Source organism: Lipomyces tetrasporus, assembly GCF_029532465.1.
Source record: "Lipomyces tetrasporus strain NRRL Y-64009 chromosome Unknown POJ06scaffold_4, whole genome shotgun sequence".
NCBI lineage: Eukaryota > Fungi > Ascomycota > Lipomycetes > Lipomycetales > Lipomycetaceae > Lipomyces > Lipomyces tetrasporus.
Window position 1 is genome coordinate 358,399 of NW_026611599.1, and position 15,282 is coordinate 373,680.

Genomic DNA, 15,282 nt, shown 5'->3' on the forward strand with positions numbered 1-15,282 from the left:
AGAACATGCGACAACAACTGCATCCGACGAATTTTCATGCAATTTCCCGCATAATCACTGACCAGTGACCCATGACCACGGACCCTATCGGAAGGGGCCGCCTCGTGATCATGATCTCTGTCTAGTACATAGTACCAAAGTGGGACTAAGTTCTGACGTCTTCCGGGACACCATACCATGATAACATTCTATCACAAAACGCAGATAGTACCGTTAACAAATTAAACCAATATAATACATCACTTCTCAGTCAACGCCTGCAAAATCTTGACAGCCTGCAACAGGCCAGCCTCATCCTGTTTCCGACCCACAAGCTGCAATCCGACAGGAAATCCCTGATACGCCTTCGCTCTGTTCTCCGGAAACAAGGCCTCCAGTCGGTGTTCTGCCGCCGTAACAGGCGCAGGAAATTCGAACTTGTAGTCCTTCTTGTTCAAATCGATTGTCTCGGCAGGGAATACCGCGGCAGGGTAGTCAAGCGTGTTCCATGCGAGAATGACGGTATTGCTTGTCAAAGGCTCTTTTGGTCGCGGAAGCTGTGGTTGCGCGGGTAAAAGGATCACGTCGACTGGCTTGCCGTCCTTGGTTTTAGTCGCAGTCTCAAGCCAGTACTGTAACCACTCGTGCTGCATACTCGAACGTTTATGACTGAGCGCCCAGAATTGAATGAGGTCGATTGGCTCGCACGGGTACAATCCGCCTTGCGCGACAGCATCAGTGAGGGGCTCACCGGACATTGCGCAGATCTTTTGCAGGAACTCGCCGCCGTCGGCTTTGAAGAACGCGGTCGCGAGGTCAGCTAATTCGTCGCCGTGGAGCATTTCCATGTCGATGAGCTCATGGCCGGCGGAAGAGACTTTGTCAATAAAGGACGCGTAGATCGACGTAATTGGCTCGTAGGTCTTGACACCACGGATCACGCCGATACGCAGGGGACGGTTGAGTGGTTCCGGGTCGACCCATGGAAGGCGAGCGCACGACGGGTCGATGAGCCATGGTTCGGCTTTTGCGATCGAGCGGACAATGAGCTCGAGATCACGCGCCGAGGTCGTAACTGGACCGTCAACGCAGAGAACTCCTGTGACATCTTCTCCGTCGGGCCAGTAGCCCTTGATATTGTGGTACGGGAGACGGCCAGACGACGGCTTAAAGCCGAACGAGCCGTTGCAATACGCCGGCACCCGAATCGAACCGCCAATGTCGGTCGCCATACCGATCAACGAGCCGCGGAAGGCGACTATCGCGCCAGCGCCACCAGAGGATCCCGCGGCAGTGAGGTGCTTTGAGTATGCGTTGCGCGTCGGACCGATCAAGTTGTTTTCGGTGTCGAGGACCATCATCGACTGCGGGACGTTCGTCTTGACGTACATGATAGCGCCGAGACTCTCCATGACGTCGACAATCGCGGAGGAGGCCGGTTCCGGCTTGTTTACGTAGGCGGGCATGCCGATTGCAGAGTCGATGCCTTTCAAGTTGTACGAATCCTTGATCGAGATCGGAAGGCCGTGAAGCGGACCGACGGGCTTACCGGTCTGTGCAAAGTGCTCGTCCTGCTTCCTCGCGACTTCGTACGCTCGTTCAAAAAATAACTCAGTGCAGCAGTTGATTGCCTGATGTGCGACCGCGGCTCTCTAAACATCGTTAGCCGTAGTCCTGATCTCCAACAATCTATCGACTGACCTTGCAGAATGCGACAGTAACCTCCAACGACGTGTACACGCCCTGGTGCACTTGCTCTAGCAAACCGACAGCATCATAGTTACTCGTGATCTCAACCTCTTTGTCCGTCAAAACGCCGCACGTTTCAGCAAACGTTGTCAAGTTGTCAACGTCGGTCGGGATCTCGACACGCCATTCGGCGGGTATCGCGTCTAAAAGCGCATTTTTCTTTGCCGCAGAAATGGAGATATATGCTGGCTCAGAAGACATCTTGGTTGCTGTGGAATTGACTAGGAACGGCGTCAAATGGTGCAGGGCTCTGAACTGGAACAGGTCGAAGAGAAGTGGGTACAAAGGGCGGCTTTGCCTGTTAAACCAACAAGGTTTATTGAGTCTCGTCTTATCAGACGAGTCAGGCCGTCAACTTACTCGCGCATTTACGGCCTAACCGCTAGCAATATGGCAGTCATGTGTCATTCACAGCTTACAACCAATATTATCGTCGTAGCGCAAGGAGTCTCATCGGCTTTAACAGACATATGTCGTCCTCGCCGACGGGCCCACTTATTTGCGGCAATTTCCACAATTTAAACCATGCACTTACACTTTCGTATTACGGATGCCGCCATGCTTGAGAAAGCACCGTTTCTGAGTTTTGTTTTCGCACGCGTTAATGATGCTGGCGTTAGCGCAGACTTTTTGGCGCCCGTGTTCGGGCGCCGACGGCCGGCCCAGCGAATCGGCCAGCCACAATGCTGTCAGATAGCTTGTAAGTTACATTCTGAAATCTCTCAATTTTATGGTACATGCGTACGCTGCGTATTAAAGGTGAGCAAATGATTAAAAGCATAACTTAAAGCTGGTGGACGTTCTCGAAAAACCAGTTAGTTGTGCCCAATAGAACTCAGGGGTCAAGGTAAGGGTCGGCATGCCCGACGGGCAAAGCGTGTGAATCGGTCGGCGACGATAAGTCCTTATCGGCCCAAGCTTCGCCGGAGCCCCGCGACCACTCTGAGCTCGACTCACCAGCTAAACTAAGACCAAGTCGCGCGTCCCCTGAGAGTTCCACAGCAACTTGCGAACGTTTTTTGAGCCGAATAATGCTAAATTTTAAATAAAATAAATAGAAAGTTCAAAATGTAAAGCTATGCTTTCGCAAGTGTTTGCGGGACGACAGCTCAGAGTGGATCAGACACGAGTCGTCGTTGAACACGGTAGCCGCCGAGACACGTTCACGAATCCCATCTTGTTTACCCCCTATTCTCTTATTCTTCCCTTTTCACTCTATCCTCACACTGGAGTTTCAACATACCATCTAACGAAATGACTGTGACAGCTCCACTCACTATTTCCACCGCGCGTCCCGCGGCGTTTCCGCTTCCTGCCGGGCGTACGGCTTTGATCATCATTGACATGCAGCGGGACTTTGTTCTGCCAACCGGCTATGGCGCAGTACAATGCCCGTCTCCGGAGATCTTTGCCCAAGTCGCGAAACTCATCCAGCCATGTCTGGACGCCCTGCGTGCCGCCCGCCATCTCGGCATGACTGTTGTACATACGCGCGAAGGACATGTGCCTGATCTCTCGGACTGCCCGCCGACGAAGCGCGATAGGCAACTTCACGCTAATAAGCGTCATGTACTCTGCATTGGCGACGAAGGTCCTATGGGCAAATTACTTGTCCGCGGCGCGTATGGACATGATATAGTTGACGAGCTCAAGCCGAGGAGGGATGAGGTCGTTCTTGATAAACCTGGCAAGGGCTCATTCTACAATACCGATCTTCACGAGATCCTTGTGTCTAGGGGAATCACCCATTTATTGTTCTGCGGTGTCACTGCTGAGTATGTTCTGCGCGCTGTCTGTTTCACGAAGTTTCGAAAAGGCTCTAATGGTTAGATGCTGTGTGGCTACAACTTTCCGCGAAGCGAATGACCATGGATTCGAGGCGTGCGTACTGACTGACTGCACCGGCGGATTCAACGGCACCATTGTCTCTGCCACTATGGATATGTTCTGCGCGTACGACGGTCTCCTCGGCTACGCTTCGAATTCCAAGGCCCTCATGTCAATCGCGGACGCCAATTCCGCCGCCGCCCTCGCACAGCTCGAGCCCGCTCTTACTGCGTCCCCCTTGTCGCTACAGCCGCTGCACGCGTCGTACGTCTCTGGGGCAAAGACTGTTGCCGAAGTCATCACCAGCATCTACGATTCTTTAGACGAGTCGAGCTTCGGGTCGCTCACTCCCCGCGAGACCGCAATGGCTCAGGCAGCCAAGTTAGATGCCGACAAGACGGTTGATATCGATGGTAGCCGCGATCTGCCACTCCTGTACGGCGTTCCGTTTGCGAGCACGCCAGAATTCACTCCGTCCGCGACTATAATCTCCCAAATGACCTCCGAAGGCGGCATTTACATGGGCACTGTCCTGTCAGCGAACGAACTCCTGAACGCGAGCCAGCTAACTTACATCCTTACCACATCTGACATCAAGCCAAACATGCCGTCGTCAGTGTCAGCGTATGTGACGACAAAAGGTTCCCTTTCAACAGCAGGAATTACCCTGGCGTCTCCGTCAACTTCAACAGTCACAATCCTCGCACATTCCGCCCTCGATGCAAGGTCGGTCTGGGCAACGCTCCTCAGACTCCCAAACTCCACCCCGGAAGCTCTCTTTCAGCATTTCAGAGATCGTCCGATAATCTCGGTCGATTACCGTGGCTTCGAAGGCGGCGGTATCAGATATGCAGTCGCATCCTCGACCGACGCCGCGTTTGACGAAAAAATTGAGAAGATATTTGTCCCGAATGGAAAACTCCCCGGACGGTGCGTCCCAGGCGGAAAAGCATGCTCTGTGCTGTCTGCCGCCGCGAAATTGGCATCCGCGCCTGAGTCAGTCATGACGCTCGAAAAGGCACCGACCGGGTCCATCTCCGCCCTCGACACAATCAAAAATATCCAAGCTCTCGAGTCCGCAAAAGCTGCATTCACAAACGCATTCGATTGCGGGATCGATAGTCCCGATGTGTTTGTCGCGCCTCTGTCCAGCCAGATAATGACGGGTATTTTGGCGCTAGGTGTATGCGGTGTTGTTGTACAAAAGGATGTCGTGTTTATCGGTGCCAAGGGAGTAGACGCGCGAATTTTGGATGCCGCCGTGTTGTGCCAGATGTAAAATCCAAGTCTGCGGCTATGCAGTAGATGACGAATATGGACTGTAGTTCAATGACGAATTAATTTATTAGTATGATCAATTATGATGGCATAGTACAGTCTAAACAACCAAACCATATGAATGATAATATACACAACTCCAAACACAAAGCATTACCAAACACAAGACACATATTTAACTTATTTATAGACTTGATTCACGACCGTATCCCCCATTAAAATAATCAACATGAACATTTAAACGAAAACTTTTATCCAGCGTATACATGGTTACATCCAGTCGTCATCTCTCTGTCCGTCGTCATCGGCCCCACCTGCATTACCAGAGTTTTTTCCTGATCCAGATTCAGTGCTCCCGGTCACACTTCCGTTAGCCTTCGCCCTAACGTCGTTGACCGTCGCCTCGTTATTCATCCCCGTCGGTGTGCCCCCATCGTCGGTAGGCGTGCCATGCGCAGCGCCGGCCATCTCGCCTAACGGCGCATTAGATGATTCCAACCATGGATGACTCAGCATCCTCATGTTGAAGAATTCCAAATTATCAAGCTCGTCAACGCTGGTGCTCGCGTGCTGGTCAATCACGTGCGAACGACCATCTGTGGCAAGGGACGTGAAAAATATGTCGTTCTCGCCCATCGTAGTGTTGGTGTGAGCGACGTATGGCGGCATGGACACACCCTGCGGCTGCAAGGGTTGGAGGATCGGCGCGGATAAATGCGGAGGGTGCAATACAGGGGCCTGCGACGTCGGTAGAATCATCGGCTTATCGGCAAACTGCTGGTGGTCGCTTGTCCCAAAAAACGAGGACATCTCATGACCACGTGATATATGAAGCTGCTGTTGCTGTTGTTGCCGTTGCAAGTGCAGGTGCTGTTGTAGTTGTTGGAGGTGTTGCAGGGGGTGCTGCATGTGGGGCGCTGGGGGCACAGGTGGAATAACCTGCTGCATGGAGATTGGCAGTTGCTGTAACTGTGCCTGCGAATTCATTGTCGGAAGCTGTTGCGTTGGTTGCGTCTGCTGCGACGACACCTGACTCGATTGCTGTTTGGAGCCACCTTTCTTGCTCAGCTCGCTCTTGAGCAAGTACTTGCACTCCTCCACCCACAAAATTGCATGCTGCAAAAACTCCGCGCCTCGGACGTTGACTTTCAACGTCCACTGGAACTCCGCTAGCTTTTCACTACACGCAGTCCGTTCGGCATCCGTGCTGGCTGTCAACAGCAAGATAACGCCGAACGTCGCTATGATTGCGAAATTGTTTTTCGATGCTGCGTACCAGAATGTCTGGATATGCTGTGGCTTCAAATTATTCGCAAACTCTACCGCTGACACGAACTCAGCAAACGCCGATCGATAGACTAATCCGTATATCTCGTTCAGCGCCGGAGACTGATTACGATCGACCTTGGACAATGCAGATAGGATTGGTCTGAAGAGGGCAATTTGTGCGGCATGATATCCAAGATGCAAGTTGCCACTTGCGGAAAGTTCGCCAAAGGTAATATTCTCCATTCGCAAGCAATCCGGGAGCTGCTCCAGCCAGTCCTTCAGTCGAATTTGCAACGGCCGTGCTTTAGCCAGCAGCCTTTTTATTCGGAACACATCCGAGTTAGGATCATGTTGGTCTGATTTGACGTCTCCGCCGCTAGTAGGAGCTGTGGATGTCGTGTCCTCGGCAAATAAGTCAGCCATGCTTTGAGCCGAGTGGAATTCATCCATAATGTCCGACAGGATCTTCGTAAGATTAACAAGTTGCATGAACATGACCTTGCCCGTCTCGCGGTTGACGCTGCCGTTGTTATCATTGTTGTCGGCAATAATAAGATCGTCACCTCCCAGACCGTCTTCGTCATCTCCATTACCTCCGTGCGCATTACCACCACTTGCAAGGAGCAATCCGTCATCGTCAGGGAAATTGTCGTCTTCAAGGTTCGTGACGGTCCAATTGATCTTGTGAATATGTGATGGTCGTCCAAACGTCAGTGCCATCCACTTGTCCTGGATATATAAACCCCACGCGAGACGCTTCCGTACACCACGCTCCCATTCTGGAATGGCCCACTTTGTCGGATCCATGTGCAATCCGACCTCCTGCGCGACAGCGACGACCTCACTGAGCATGGCCCACGAGTGACTTGGCCGCGTGACCTGGTTACGAAACGTCTGATGCTGTAGCAACAGAATGCCCGCCTGCACTGTTGACAGTGTTGGCCGATCGATTTCGCGATATAAATTGATTTGCGCCAGCGCTTCGAGAGAAGACTGCGGCGGGCGCGGGAATGGCACGAGATCGGCATCATAGGTCCACCAATTGATCGCAAAGACATATAATCCTGCAAGAAGTGACGGCGAAAGCTCGGATGGATTGCGGTAATATTTTTCTAAGAACTCCTCTTTGTGCAAAATCGGAAGCGATGGGTGGACCTGATCACGTCAGCACTAATACTACCAACACCAGACAGTGGACGAGACATACAATTCTAAAATATAATCCAACTAGCTGTCTACCAAACTTGCCAATGATATCTTGAATCTTTCTCACTTCCACCAGATTGCCACCAATCGTGTCGTCTCTACCCGACGGATTCGGATATCCGGTTCTGAAAAGATCCTCACTCTCAAACACCACAAATGATACTTGCCCATTCCGAGATATTCCACTACTGTCCTCGGTTTGCACCCGTCGAATCTGCCTCTTCGTTTGAAAGTCCGGACCAACAGCTGGTAAAGATGCTCGATCGCGCGAATCGAAACCGTAGTGGTCCATCAGGACGGGATCATGCTCTGCAGACGTACCAATATAGGATATGTATCGCCGACATTGCAGGCCTAGCGTATTCTTGAGAAGTGTGTGAGGAAGGAAGTCATAGTCTGGGAATGGAGAATCTGGAGTAGCTGCCGACGCGACAGCAGTCGATGCTGGCGGAGTCGAATTCGTATCAGAACTGGCCATTGCTGAGGCGCTGGCTTTTCGTGAGGTCGTTCTACTGATATGAGTTGTCGAAATAACAATAAAAATCAGTAAACGGATACCATACCTGGTCGCACGTGTGCGCTTGGCGGTGGTAGCCTCTCCATTGTCCTTTTTATCTTGCTGAATGTTGAGAGCCAGCACGCCCGACATGGATTGTAGCTTCGGTACCGGCGGGGAACTTGTTGCCGTAAGTGTACCAGAAGCACTTTCGCTTGTTACCGCAGGAGCAACCTCCACCATTGCACTAGCTGGTGCATCTTTGTCCTTTGCATCCTTTGCATCCTTGTCCTTCATGTCTTTGTCCTTGCCATCCTTTGCATCTTTCTCTTTAGCAGCGGCCGACGCAACAGCAGCGTCCTTAGGTGCCAAATCAGCGCTGTTCCGTCTTTGTCTCTTTCTCGGCGCAGGATTCTCGCTAAAGACACACTCGTAGTTATGAAACCGACACAAGAAGCAGACCGAGTCGTTCTCAGAAAATACGCATCTGCTCTTGCGACGACGGCATGAGTCGCACGGTCGATCAGGCCGCTTGAGACCGGTCTTGCTGTGGGTGGTTTGCACGACAAACATTGCTATCGCACTTGATGCGAGTGTCCGTGAAGCGTATCACTGTGCCGGGCGCGAGTGACCGTAGGATGTATGACTATCGATACGCCCGAGCCAATCAACCACCACCAACACCCCCCAAAAAGGCACTGAAAATACGAGGACAGCGGGTAACTGCAGGCCCAAGTAGCAATAACCGACGAGCAAAGTGGAAGAAGGTGTGGCTGCAGACGAAAGACAACAAGAATTTAGAGTATATCAGAATATTTTCTAAAGATGGCGGAGAGGGGGCAGCCGGGGATTACAGTCGAAGTAAGGTTTGACTGTCGCCGGGAATGATTCCAGGCCAGACAGCCACCTAAGTTTTATGCGGGTAACATCACCTGTCAAGGTTGACTGCAGTCCGCGCGTCCAGCATTTATATACGGAACGAGATATAGGTTGAAGTAATCCATTTTTAGAATCACAGAGCAAGAAAAGTCTGGGGACCATTCGGTTTATGTTGAGTGAGAAAGATTTCCGACGCACGGCAAACTGACGGTGGCTGTTCATGGACGAGTAGCGGCCGGGTTACCGGAGGTTACGCTCCAAGTAACTGCTGCTGACTCCTACACTCTCTATATGGCTAAAGGTCACGAGAGCGGAGTGGTAGAACGTGCAAGCCTTGCGTGTTGTAAATTCTAACTCCGTAGTGGGTTTTAACCATTCTATACTGTAAATCGTTGATAGAGAGCGCAATCTGAGTGTTGTATGCGAGCGTCTTCCGAGCTTGAAGTCGGATTAGCGATGCAAATCGTGGGGCGTTAGTTCCCAGGGCGCAGGTGGGTGGCTGCATCTCAGGCGTCGTGGAAGGCGTCTGTCAGTGGTAGCTTCTTGAATGGTTCTTGGATTAGTTAAGACGTAGTTAATATGTGAATATTAGTCATACTATCGGATCGCATACATTGACACCTTGTATAACTGCTGTCCGCACAGTTTCCCCATAATGTAGCGGTGTGCCGTTCCGACTTATAATTAAATACAACCGAATGTGGACAAAACATCACGCCAAAGGCTGACTAACAATTGATCTTAGCAATCCTCGTCAGCACAGCACCGAAATGGCAAAGGCCATTCCGTCGAGTTGGCAGTTATGGCTTTAATAGACGATTTTTTTTCTAGACGTTGTGTTGTCATCCTAGAGTCTTCCATCTCAGCTTCTCAGATTTCAGTCCTTGGATTCACTGCGAAACAAGCGTGTCCAATTTTTGATTGCTGCTCGATCGAATGCCGATACCTAAAAGTTGTCGGTTTCGTCCTACTAAGCTTTTAGTTTAGGTTATGGATGGCTGTTTAAACTTGGAAGGCTCAAACGTTACGACGCGAACGATACGCGATGCCGCTCGGGAAAATGCGACTGCGGCTTCCGACCACCCGAACTCTCTCATGCTGTGGGTTGGATACAAGTCATCAGTCCGCAAATATAATCCATCATAAAATTCAAAATCTTTCCTTAAGCAATGGTTTCTCATGCCTGTGGCTGTCTTATTTTCGCCTCGGTCCCGCCTGGATGTATATGGGTCGAGGAGATCATGGCAGGCTTACGGCCAGGCATGAACACAACCATACTCTAATATTCGTATTCGGGATAACTTAATGACCAGCCCGAAGTGAACGGCTTGATATTATGTCAGCCGTAGGCCACGCTATCTTGTCCGCATGTTTTCCGCATGTTTTATGTCCAGAGACTAAAAGTAAGTCAGCATTTGGCATATCAGTCGGTTTGCGACATGCGTTGTACTACAGCAACAGAAAGTTGTCGTCCGTGTTTATTTAGGTCTACCTGGCGAATCCGTAGTGGCTCTCGATGCTGTATGTAACAATCAACCATCTGACAATCTATATTCACTGTACAAACTATATTTCACGACTAAGCGTTAGTCGTATAAATCGTCGTTATCTTCGTCTTCATCATCGAATAAGAACAATGCGTCTTGGTGGGAACTGGGCGATGGGCCGGTAGTCGGAGCAGACTCCTCTGTCTCTTCAGGGAGTGGCACATCACGTGGAACCGTATCTGATACAGACCGTGTTGAATTTTGCTCCGGGATAACGGTTTCAATAGCCGACTGTGGGCCATTAGAAGTACTTGTTTGCGGAGAGACGACATCATCATTGAGTTGAACCGCCTCCCCTTCGCCAGAGACCCTATTATCATCGTCGGACGATGTCGCCTTCTGGCGTTTTAGTGATACAAAGTCGTGATTTTCGTCATCATCATATCCCGCGCCAACCACGAACCCAGTTCCATCGTCGTAGGTCTGCCTCTGATCCAAATCATTTGCTCTATCCTCTTCGTCACTGTTCTGTTCCGGCGGACGTGTTGGCTTCCATTCATCGATCCATTGCCTTCTTACGACCTTCATCTGCTTATTTCGACCCAGTTTTTCTGTCATTGCGAGAAAGTCTTCGAAATTCGCCTTTGGAAATACCTGATGGCCCCATATTTGGTAGCATTCAAGAAGCCGTCCCAAATAACGATACTATAGATACAAGTCGTCAATCATCTAAGGCGCTATCACACTACAATCGTTGATTACTAACCTCTTGGCCTTTTCCTTTAAACCTGACTTTGGGAGCCCGCCGTTTAATGGTGATGAGACCCTCGGCAGAAAGTAATCTGCAACCAGTTAGCACACCAGGACCAGGAACAAGACTGCAATGAAATCGTACCTTTCATTGTCTAGCTTTGCACGCGTTGACCTTTGTTTAATAACAACTTCCTTGTCAATACCCAAATCGACAACTTCCGGAGGTCTCGCACCCCACACCACAGACGGCTCGGGTCCGTCGTCTCGTGGATAGAGCCCGGCGCCGATATTTATGTTGTATTCGGCAGTTGGCATGCTCGCGCCGTCCCTCGACAGATCACTGTCAATATCAATTTCGACGGTGTCGGCACCGTATCCCATGTTAATCTTGTCATCGACATCGGGGTAATCATCATCGTCAGGTCCAAATAGGTTTTCCATGACTGCTAGGTGCTTGAGATTATATCTCATCCATTTCAGCTTTACGCGCAAATAAACATTGTGAACATTGGTTCGCGTCTGCCGGGTAACACTCAGCCAAGGTGAAACTGAGTGTGGTGGAACCAGAGTGTCAACCGGCTCAATCTTCAAGCCGCACTCATGAGGTTGACCAATGAGAACTCGAGGTGAAACTTTCGCCGTGAGAACTGACCTAATACAAGATCCAGCCATTCAACATTCAACAATCGTATAGAGACATATTCCTAGCCTCGTTGAATTATTGTCATTATACACATAAGATGTCTGAGGAGGGCTTACATTCCGTGCCAAATGGGGACTACCCAGTATGTGATTCAGGCTGGCAGTGACTCCTCTCACGCCATTGTCCATTTGCAATACGTGGTTAAAAGGTTGCTAATTTGTGGTAGCTTATTGATGCAGATCCTCATTTCAACAGGGTAGTCCGATATTTCCGGGCTTCAGACATCGGTATCTGGGCCGCAGTCACTGCGTCGGCGCCTGTCCTCGTCGGTTTGATGGACTACAACAAGTACACGCAGCTTAGCAGAGGCGTCCAGGATACTATAAAAGCGTTCATTTATGCGAGTAGGCAACGACGGTCTATGTTTGGTCCCGCTCCGTCACTGTTCTTGGGTGCGGTCGGCGGATTTTTGATCGCATATCAACGCAGCTCGTGTGAGTCTTCGCCCGTCACAAACTAGAGTAGACGGGGATATTATCTAACCGTGCAAATGTAGACCGCTTCCTTGGATACTCCGAGAATGCGAGAGAACAGGCCAAAGATATAGAGGAACTATCACAGCGAGCTAAGGCTGGCCTTCCGATCTATGGTGAGTCTGCGCTCACCCCCGAGCTTCAGAAAGTCGCTGCGAGCTACTCACGGTTGGCTGTTTTCAAGTTCTCCATATTCCCGCTCTTCAATTTCGTGAATCATCCATACCATGGCGTTGATACTTCAAAGTACTACAAGTAGGAACGACAACGGTATAATAATTCGCAGTCAACGGATAAAGATATGACAAATGGATGGGTGGACGGTTGAAGCTGCCTTTGGTCGGCTTGCGAAAGTTAGTGTTACAGGTTGATTGCATGGGTTCGCCTTAAGATATGATTGTCCATATAGTCATTACATTTAAGTATATTATATATATCACTTGACATCGTTCACATCCTATTCGACTCTATCCGGCTAATTCACTTTTACTGTATCTAAGCAAATACTGGCGGGTTTGCCGATTCATCCCACTGAAAATGCAAATCGAGAAGAGCCATCGGCTTGACTAAGCACTGCACTGCTCCTACTGTGAGTCCTTAGTGTATTTGCTTGACGACGCAGCATACAAAGTAACACATAGGTATTCCCTATGTAACATCGTAGTGTTGTATTGAAAACATTGTATTATGAATAACCACTACATATTGTTTCTAACTAACAGCTCTTCTTGCTAAATTTAAATAAAACATATACGGAAATAAAAATAAACGAAACATCAAATAAATTGTGAAACCGTTCAAATAATACCAACCTTACATAATGATAACAGTAAACCGTCAAAGCCATAGAATCGATAATAAAATGAATAACACACAATTTCTAATACCGTAGATACCTTTAAGTGACAATCATGCCAGCGTGACATATTATCAACAATATCAATGATAAAAAATATAACGCGATAAGAATTAAATACACATGATAATGAATGATATGAAAAGAATAGGTAAAGGAAGTTTCTGTGAACGCGCGCAAAAGATGAAATGATGAATATCAAGAAACTTTTCGAAACGCCCCAACCTGAAACGAAATTTCATGACATGACGAGTAAATAACGCTAAAAGAAAAGACTTCACGCGAGAGAACAATCTCACTTATCTATTGCGCATAAACTCCATGGTACCCTCTGCCGTCAGCCTCCATCCGGTCCAATCTGCCGTCACGAGCAGCCAAGTACAGCTCGTTTAATCGAGCTACTGGAATTGGCTCGCTAGGATCTTGTCCTTGGGGTTGAGCGCCCGGCGGACCGGGTGGAATCTGACCCTGCTGCTGGGGGGGATGTAAATGCGCGGCCTGCGGACTACATTAATTATATTAGCTCCTTCTTCTATAATAACCAATTGAAACACAAAAGACAAAGAAGACAGACTTTGCTTACTTTATCGGTGCATATGGACTATAGTGGCTTTGTGGAGGCAAGCCCATTGAAGGATATACTGGAGGAGGAGGAGTAGGCCTATGGAAAAACCAAGACTCAGTAAAAGAAAATTAAAACAGATACAAATACGTCACATTGCAATAACTTTTTAAGCTTTATATATACATGCAAAAAAAGGCAAATCTACCTGTAAGGAGCATTGACCGGACCCGAGTTGTTCTGCGAACGACCCCAAGACAGTCTCACGCGAGAGTTACCAATGGGATAGCCCTGCATCTGATTGATAGCCATCTCAGCGGCGTGGCGCTGAACAAACTGAACAAATCCACATCCCTTTCCAGGAGGGATCTTAACATAAGTAATCTCTCCAAACCCAGCAAAAAAGCTTCGTAGCTCATCCTCTGTAACATAGCCCGACAATCCACCAACGAAGACTGTAGTATTGTTGGGGTCCGTGAACTGGTTCATTGGCTGAGGAGCACCATAATAGCCCATAGGAGGAATGCCCATCTGGTACATTCCCATCTGGCCAGGCCCCTGCTGCTGAAGCATGCCTGCAGGAACAGCGGCACCCTTATTTTTAGGGGTCGCGGTGGAGATTCGCATAGGTCTATTGCCGCAGTAAAAGCCTTGCATCTCGGTTAAAGCGCGTTGCATCTCTGATTCATCAGTGAAACGAACAAATCCATATCCTCGCGACATGCCAGACACTGGGTCAGTCATGATCTTTGCAGATTTGCACGATGGGTAGCGGCTCTGGAAAAGATTCAATAAGACATACTCGCTGGTTTCCGGGCCAAGGTCGCCGACGAAAATCGAATACTCTGGGGAGCGATCATCTCTACAACGCTAGTAAGCTATATGCAACATCAATCTGTCAATTCTATATACTAACCTTCGCTCAGAAAAACCACCACCAGACGCCCAGTTAAGTTTAAAGGCACGCTGAGTATTCGGAATCAAAGTTCCGTTAAGAGTCAAAGCCTTCGCGGCAGCCGCAGGGCTGGAGAAATCAACAAAACAGTACCCAGCATTGGTGCTAAAGAACGTTAGACGTGCGTACTCAACATAATCGACAAGACAATCGCCATCATCACCTACCCAGAAAACTTGTCTCTAATCATCTTAACGTTGACTGCCTCGCCAAAGTTAGACCAAACCTGACGAACGAAATTCTCATCTATCCATGGCTCCAACTCGCCCATCCTGAGAGCTGTTAGTCATTTCCAATCACCTAGAGAATTCATCAGAAAACTCATACCAAAGAGTAGTCTTCGAGTCACTAGCAGCCATAGTTCCCCCAGGGGTGGGAGTTGTGTTCGAGAATGTCGCGGCGGCAGACGCGTCAGCTGCGGTCGGAGCTGCCCCAGAGGCGCCAGCTTGCGGAGAAGCCGAATCTTGCTGCTGAGAGTAATCGTAGGCGTAAGACATTGCTAAGTGGTAGACTGACAATTAACCGAAAGAATAACCGATGTATTGATCGATTGAATGAATTCGCGTACTGTCAAGAGATTATTAGAAACAGAATAAAAGGACCAGCAATTGAGACTCCAGGTCCGATTTGGTGGCCGCAATTGCATCCACAATTGCCTAAGTCGATCAGCTTATAAACATACCAAAAGATAGGTACCGGATACAATCTGACAAATTGCAAGTCACTTGAGCTGTATTTGGCGGTAAATTGGGGATGTCCTTTTAAGTCGAAAACGATATCAACACAAATTCAAGGCCCGACAAAATACTG

At 49.2% G+C, this 15,282-nt stretch overlaps 6 protein-coding genes across 6 annotated transcripts; 2 read left to right on the plus strand and 4 right to left on the minus strand.

Moving 5' to 3' along the window:
- Positions 1 to 153: 153 nt before the first annotated feature.
- On the minus strand, positions 154 to 2,211 carry POJ06DRAFT_85288 (amidase signature domain-containing protein). Its single transcript, XM_056191658.1, has 2 exons — positions 1,681 to 2,211; positions 154 to 1,631 (listed from the first exon to the last, which is right to left on the minus strand). The coding sequence occupies exons 1-2, from the start codon at positions 1,927 to 1,929 to the stop codon at positions 240 to 242; spliced, it is 1,641 nt and encodes a 546-aa protein (XP_056044418.1). The 5' UTR covers positions 1,930 to 2,211; the 3' UTR covers positions 154 to 239.
- Positions 2,212 to 2,818: 607 nt separating this feature from the next.
- Positions 2,819 to 4,921, plus strand: POJ06DRAFT_250038 (Isochorismatase-like protein). The gene is made up of 2 exons (XM_056187238.1): positions 2,819 to 3,503; positions 3,559 to 4,921. The coding sequence occupies exons 1-2, from the start codon at positions 2,983 to 2,985 to the stop codon at positions 4,832 to 4,834; spliced, it is 1,797 nt and encodes a 598-aa protein (XP_056044419.1). The 5' UTR covers positions 2,819 to 2,982; the 3' UTR covers positions 4,835 to 4,921.
- On the minus strand, positions 4,922 to 8,629 carry POJ06DRAFT_294928 (fungal-specific transcription factor domain-containing protein). The gene is made up of 3 exons (XM_056190491.1): positions 7,872 to 8,629; positions 7,310 to 7,817; positions 4,922 to 7,257 (listed from the first exon to the last, which is right to left on the minus strand). Exons 1-3 carry the CDS (start codon positions 8,375 to 8,377, stop codon positions 5,104 to 5,106), a joined length of 3,168 nt encoding a protein of 1,055 aa, XP_056044420.1. The 5' UTR covers positions 8,378 to 8,629; the 3' UTR covers positions 4,922 to 5,103.
- Positions 8,630 to 10,269: 1,640 nt separating this feature from the next.
- Positions 10,270 to 11,364, minus strand: POJ06DRAFT_267138 (replication fork protection component Swi3-domain-containing protein; the record flags this gene model as incomplete). Its single annotated transcript, XM_056189212.1, has 3 exons — positions 10,270 to 10,875; positions 10,937 to 11,012; positions 11,066 to 11,364. 3 exons carry the CDS (start codon positions 11,362 to 11,364, stop codon positions 10,270 to 10,272), a joined length of 981 nt encoding a protein of 326 aa, XP_056044421.1.
- Positions 11,365 to 11,573: 209 nt separating this feature from the next.
- POJ06DRAFT_250044 (NADH-ubiquinone oxidoreductase complex I, 21 kDa subunit-domain-containing protein) lies at positions 11,574 to 12,764 on the plus strand. Its single transcript, XM_056187239.1, has 3 exons — positions 11,574 to 11,708; positions 11,793 to 12,060; positions 12,123 to 12,764. The coding sequence occupies exons 1-3, from the start codon at positions 11,664 to 11,666 to the stop codon at positions 12,356 to 12,358; spliced, it is 549 nt and encodes a 182-aa protein (XP_056044422.1). The 5' UTR covers positions 11,574 to 11,663; the 3' UTR covers positions 12,359 to 12,764.
- A 494-nt stretch (positions 12,765 to 13,258) lies between these two features.
- POJ06DRAFT_280937 (uncharacterized protein) lies at positions 13,259 to 14,969 on the minus strand (the record flags this gene model as incomplete). Its single annotated transcript, XM_056189916.1, has 6 exons — positions 13,259 to 13,460; positions 13,539 to 13,616; positions 13,726 to 14,379; positions 14,434 to 14,577; positions 14,640 to 14,744; positions 14,800 to 14,969. 6 exons carry the CDS (start codon positions 14,967 to 14,969, stop codon positions 13,259 to 13,261), a joined length of 1,353 nt encoding a protein of 450 aa, XP_056044423.1.
- Between the last annotated feature and the right edge of the window lie 313 nt (positions 14,970 to 15,282).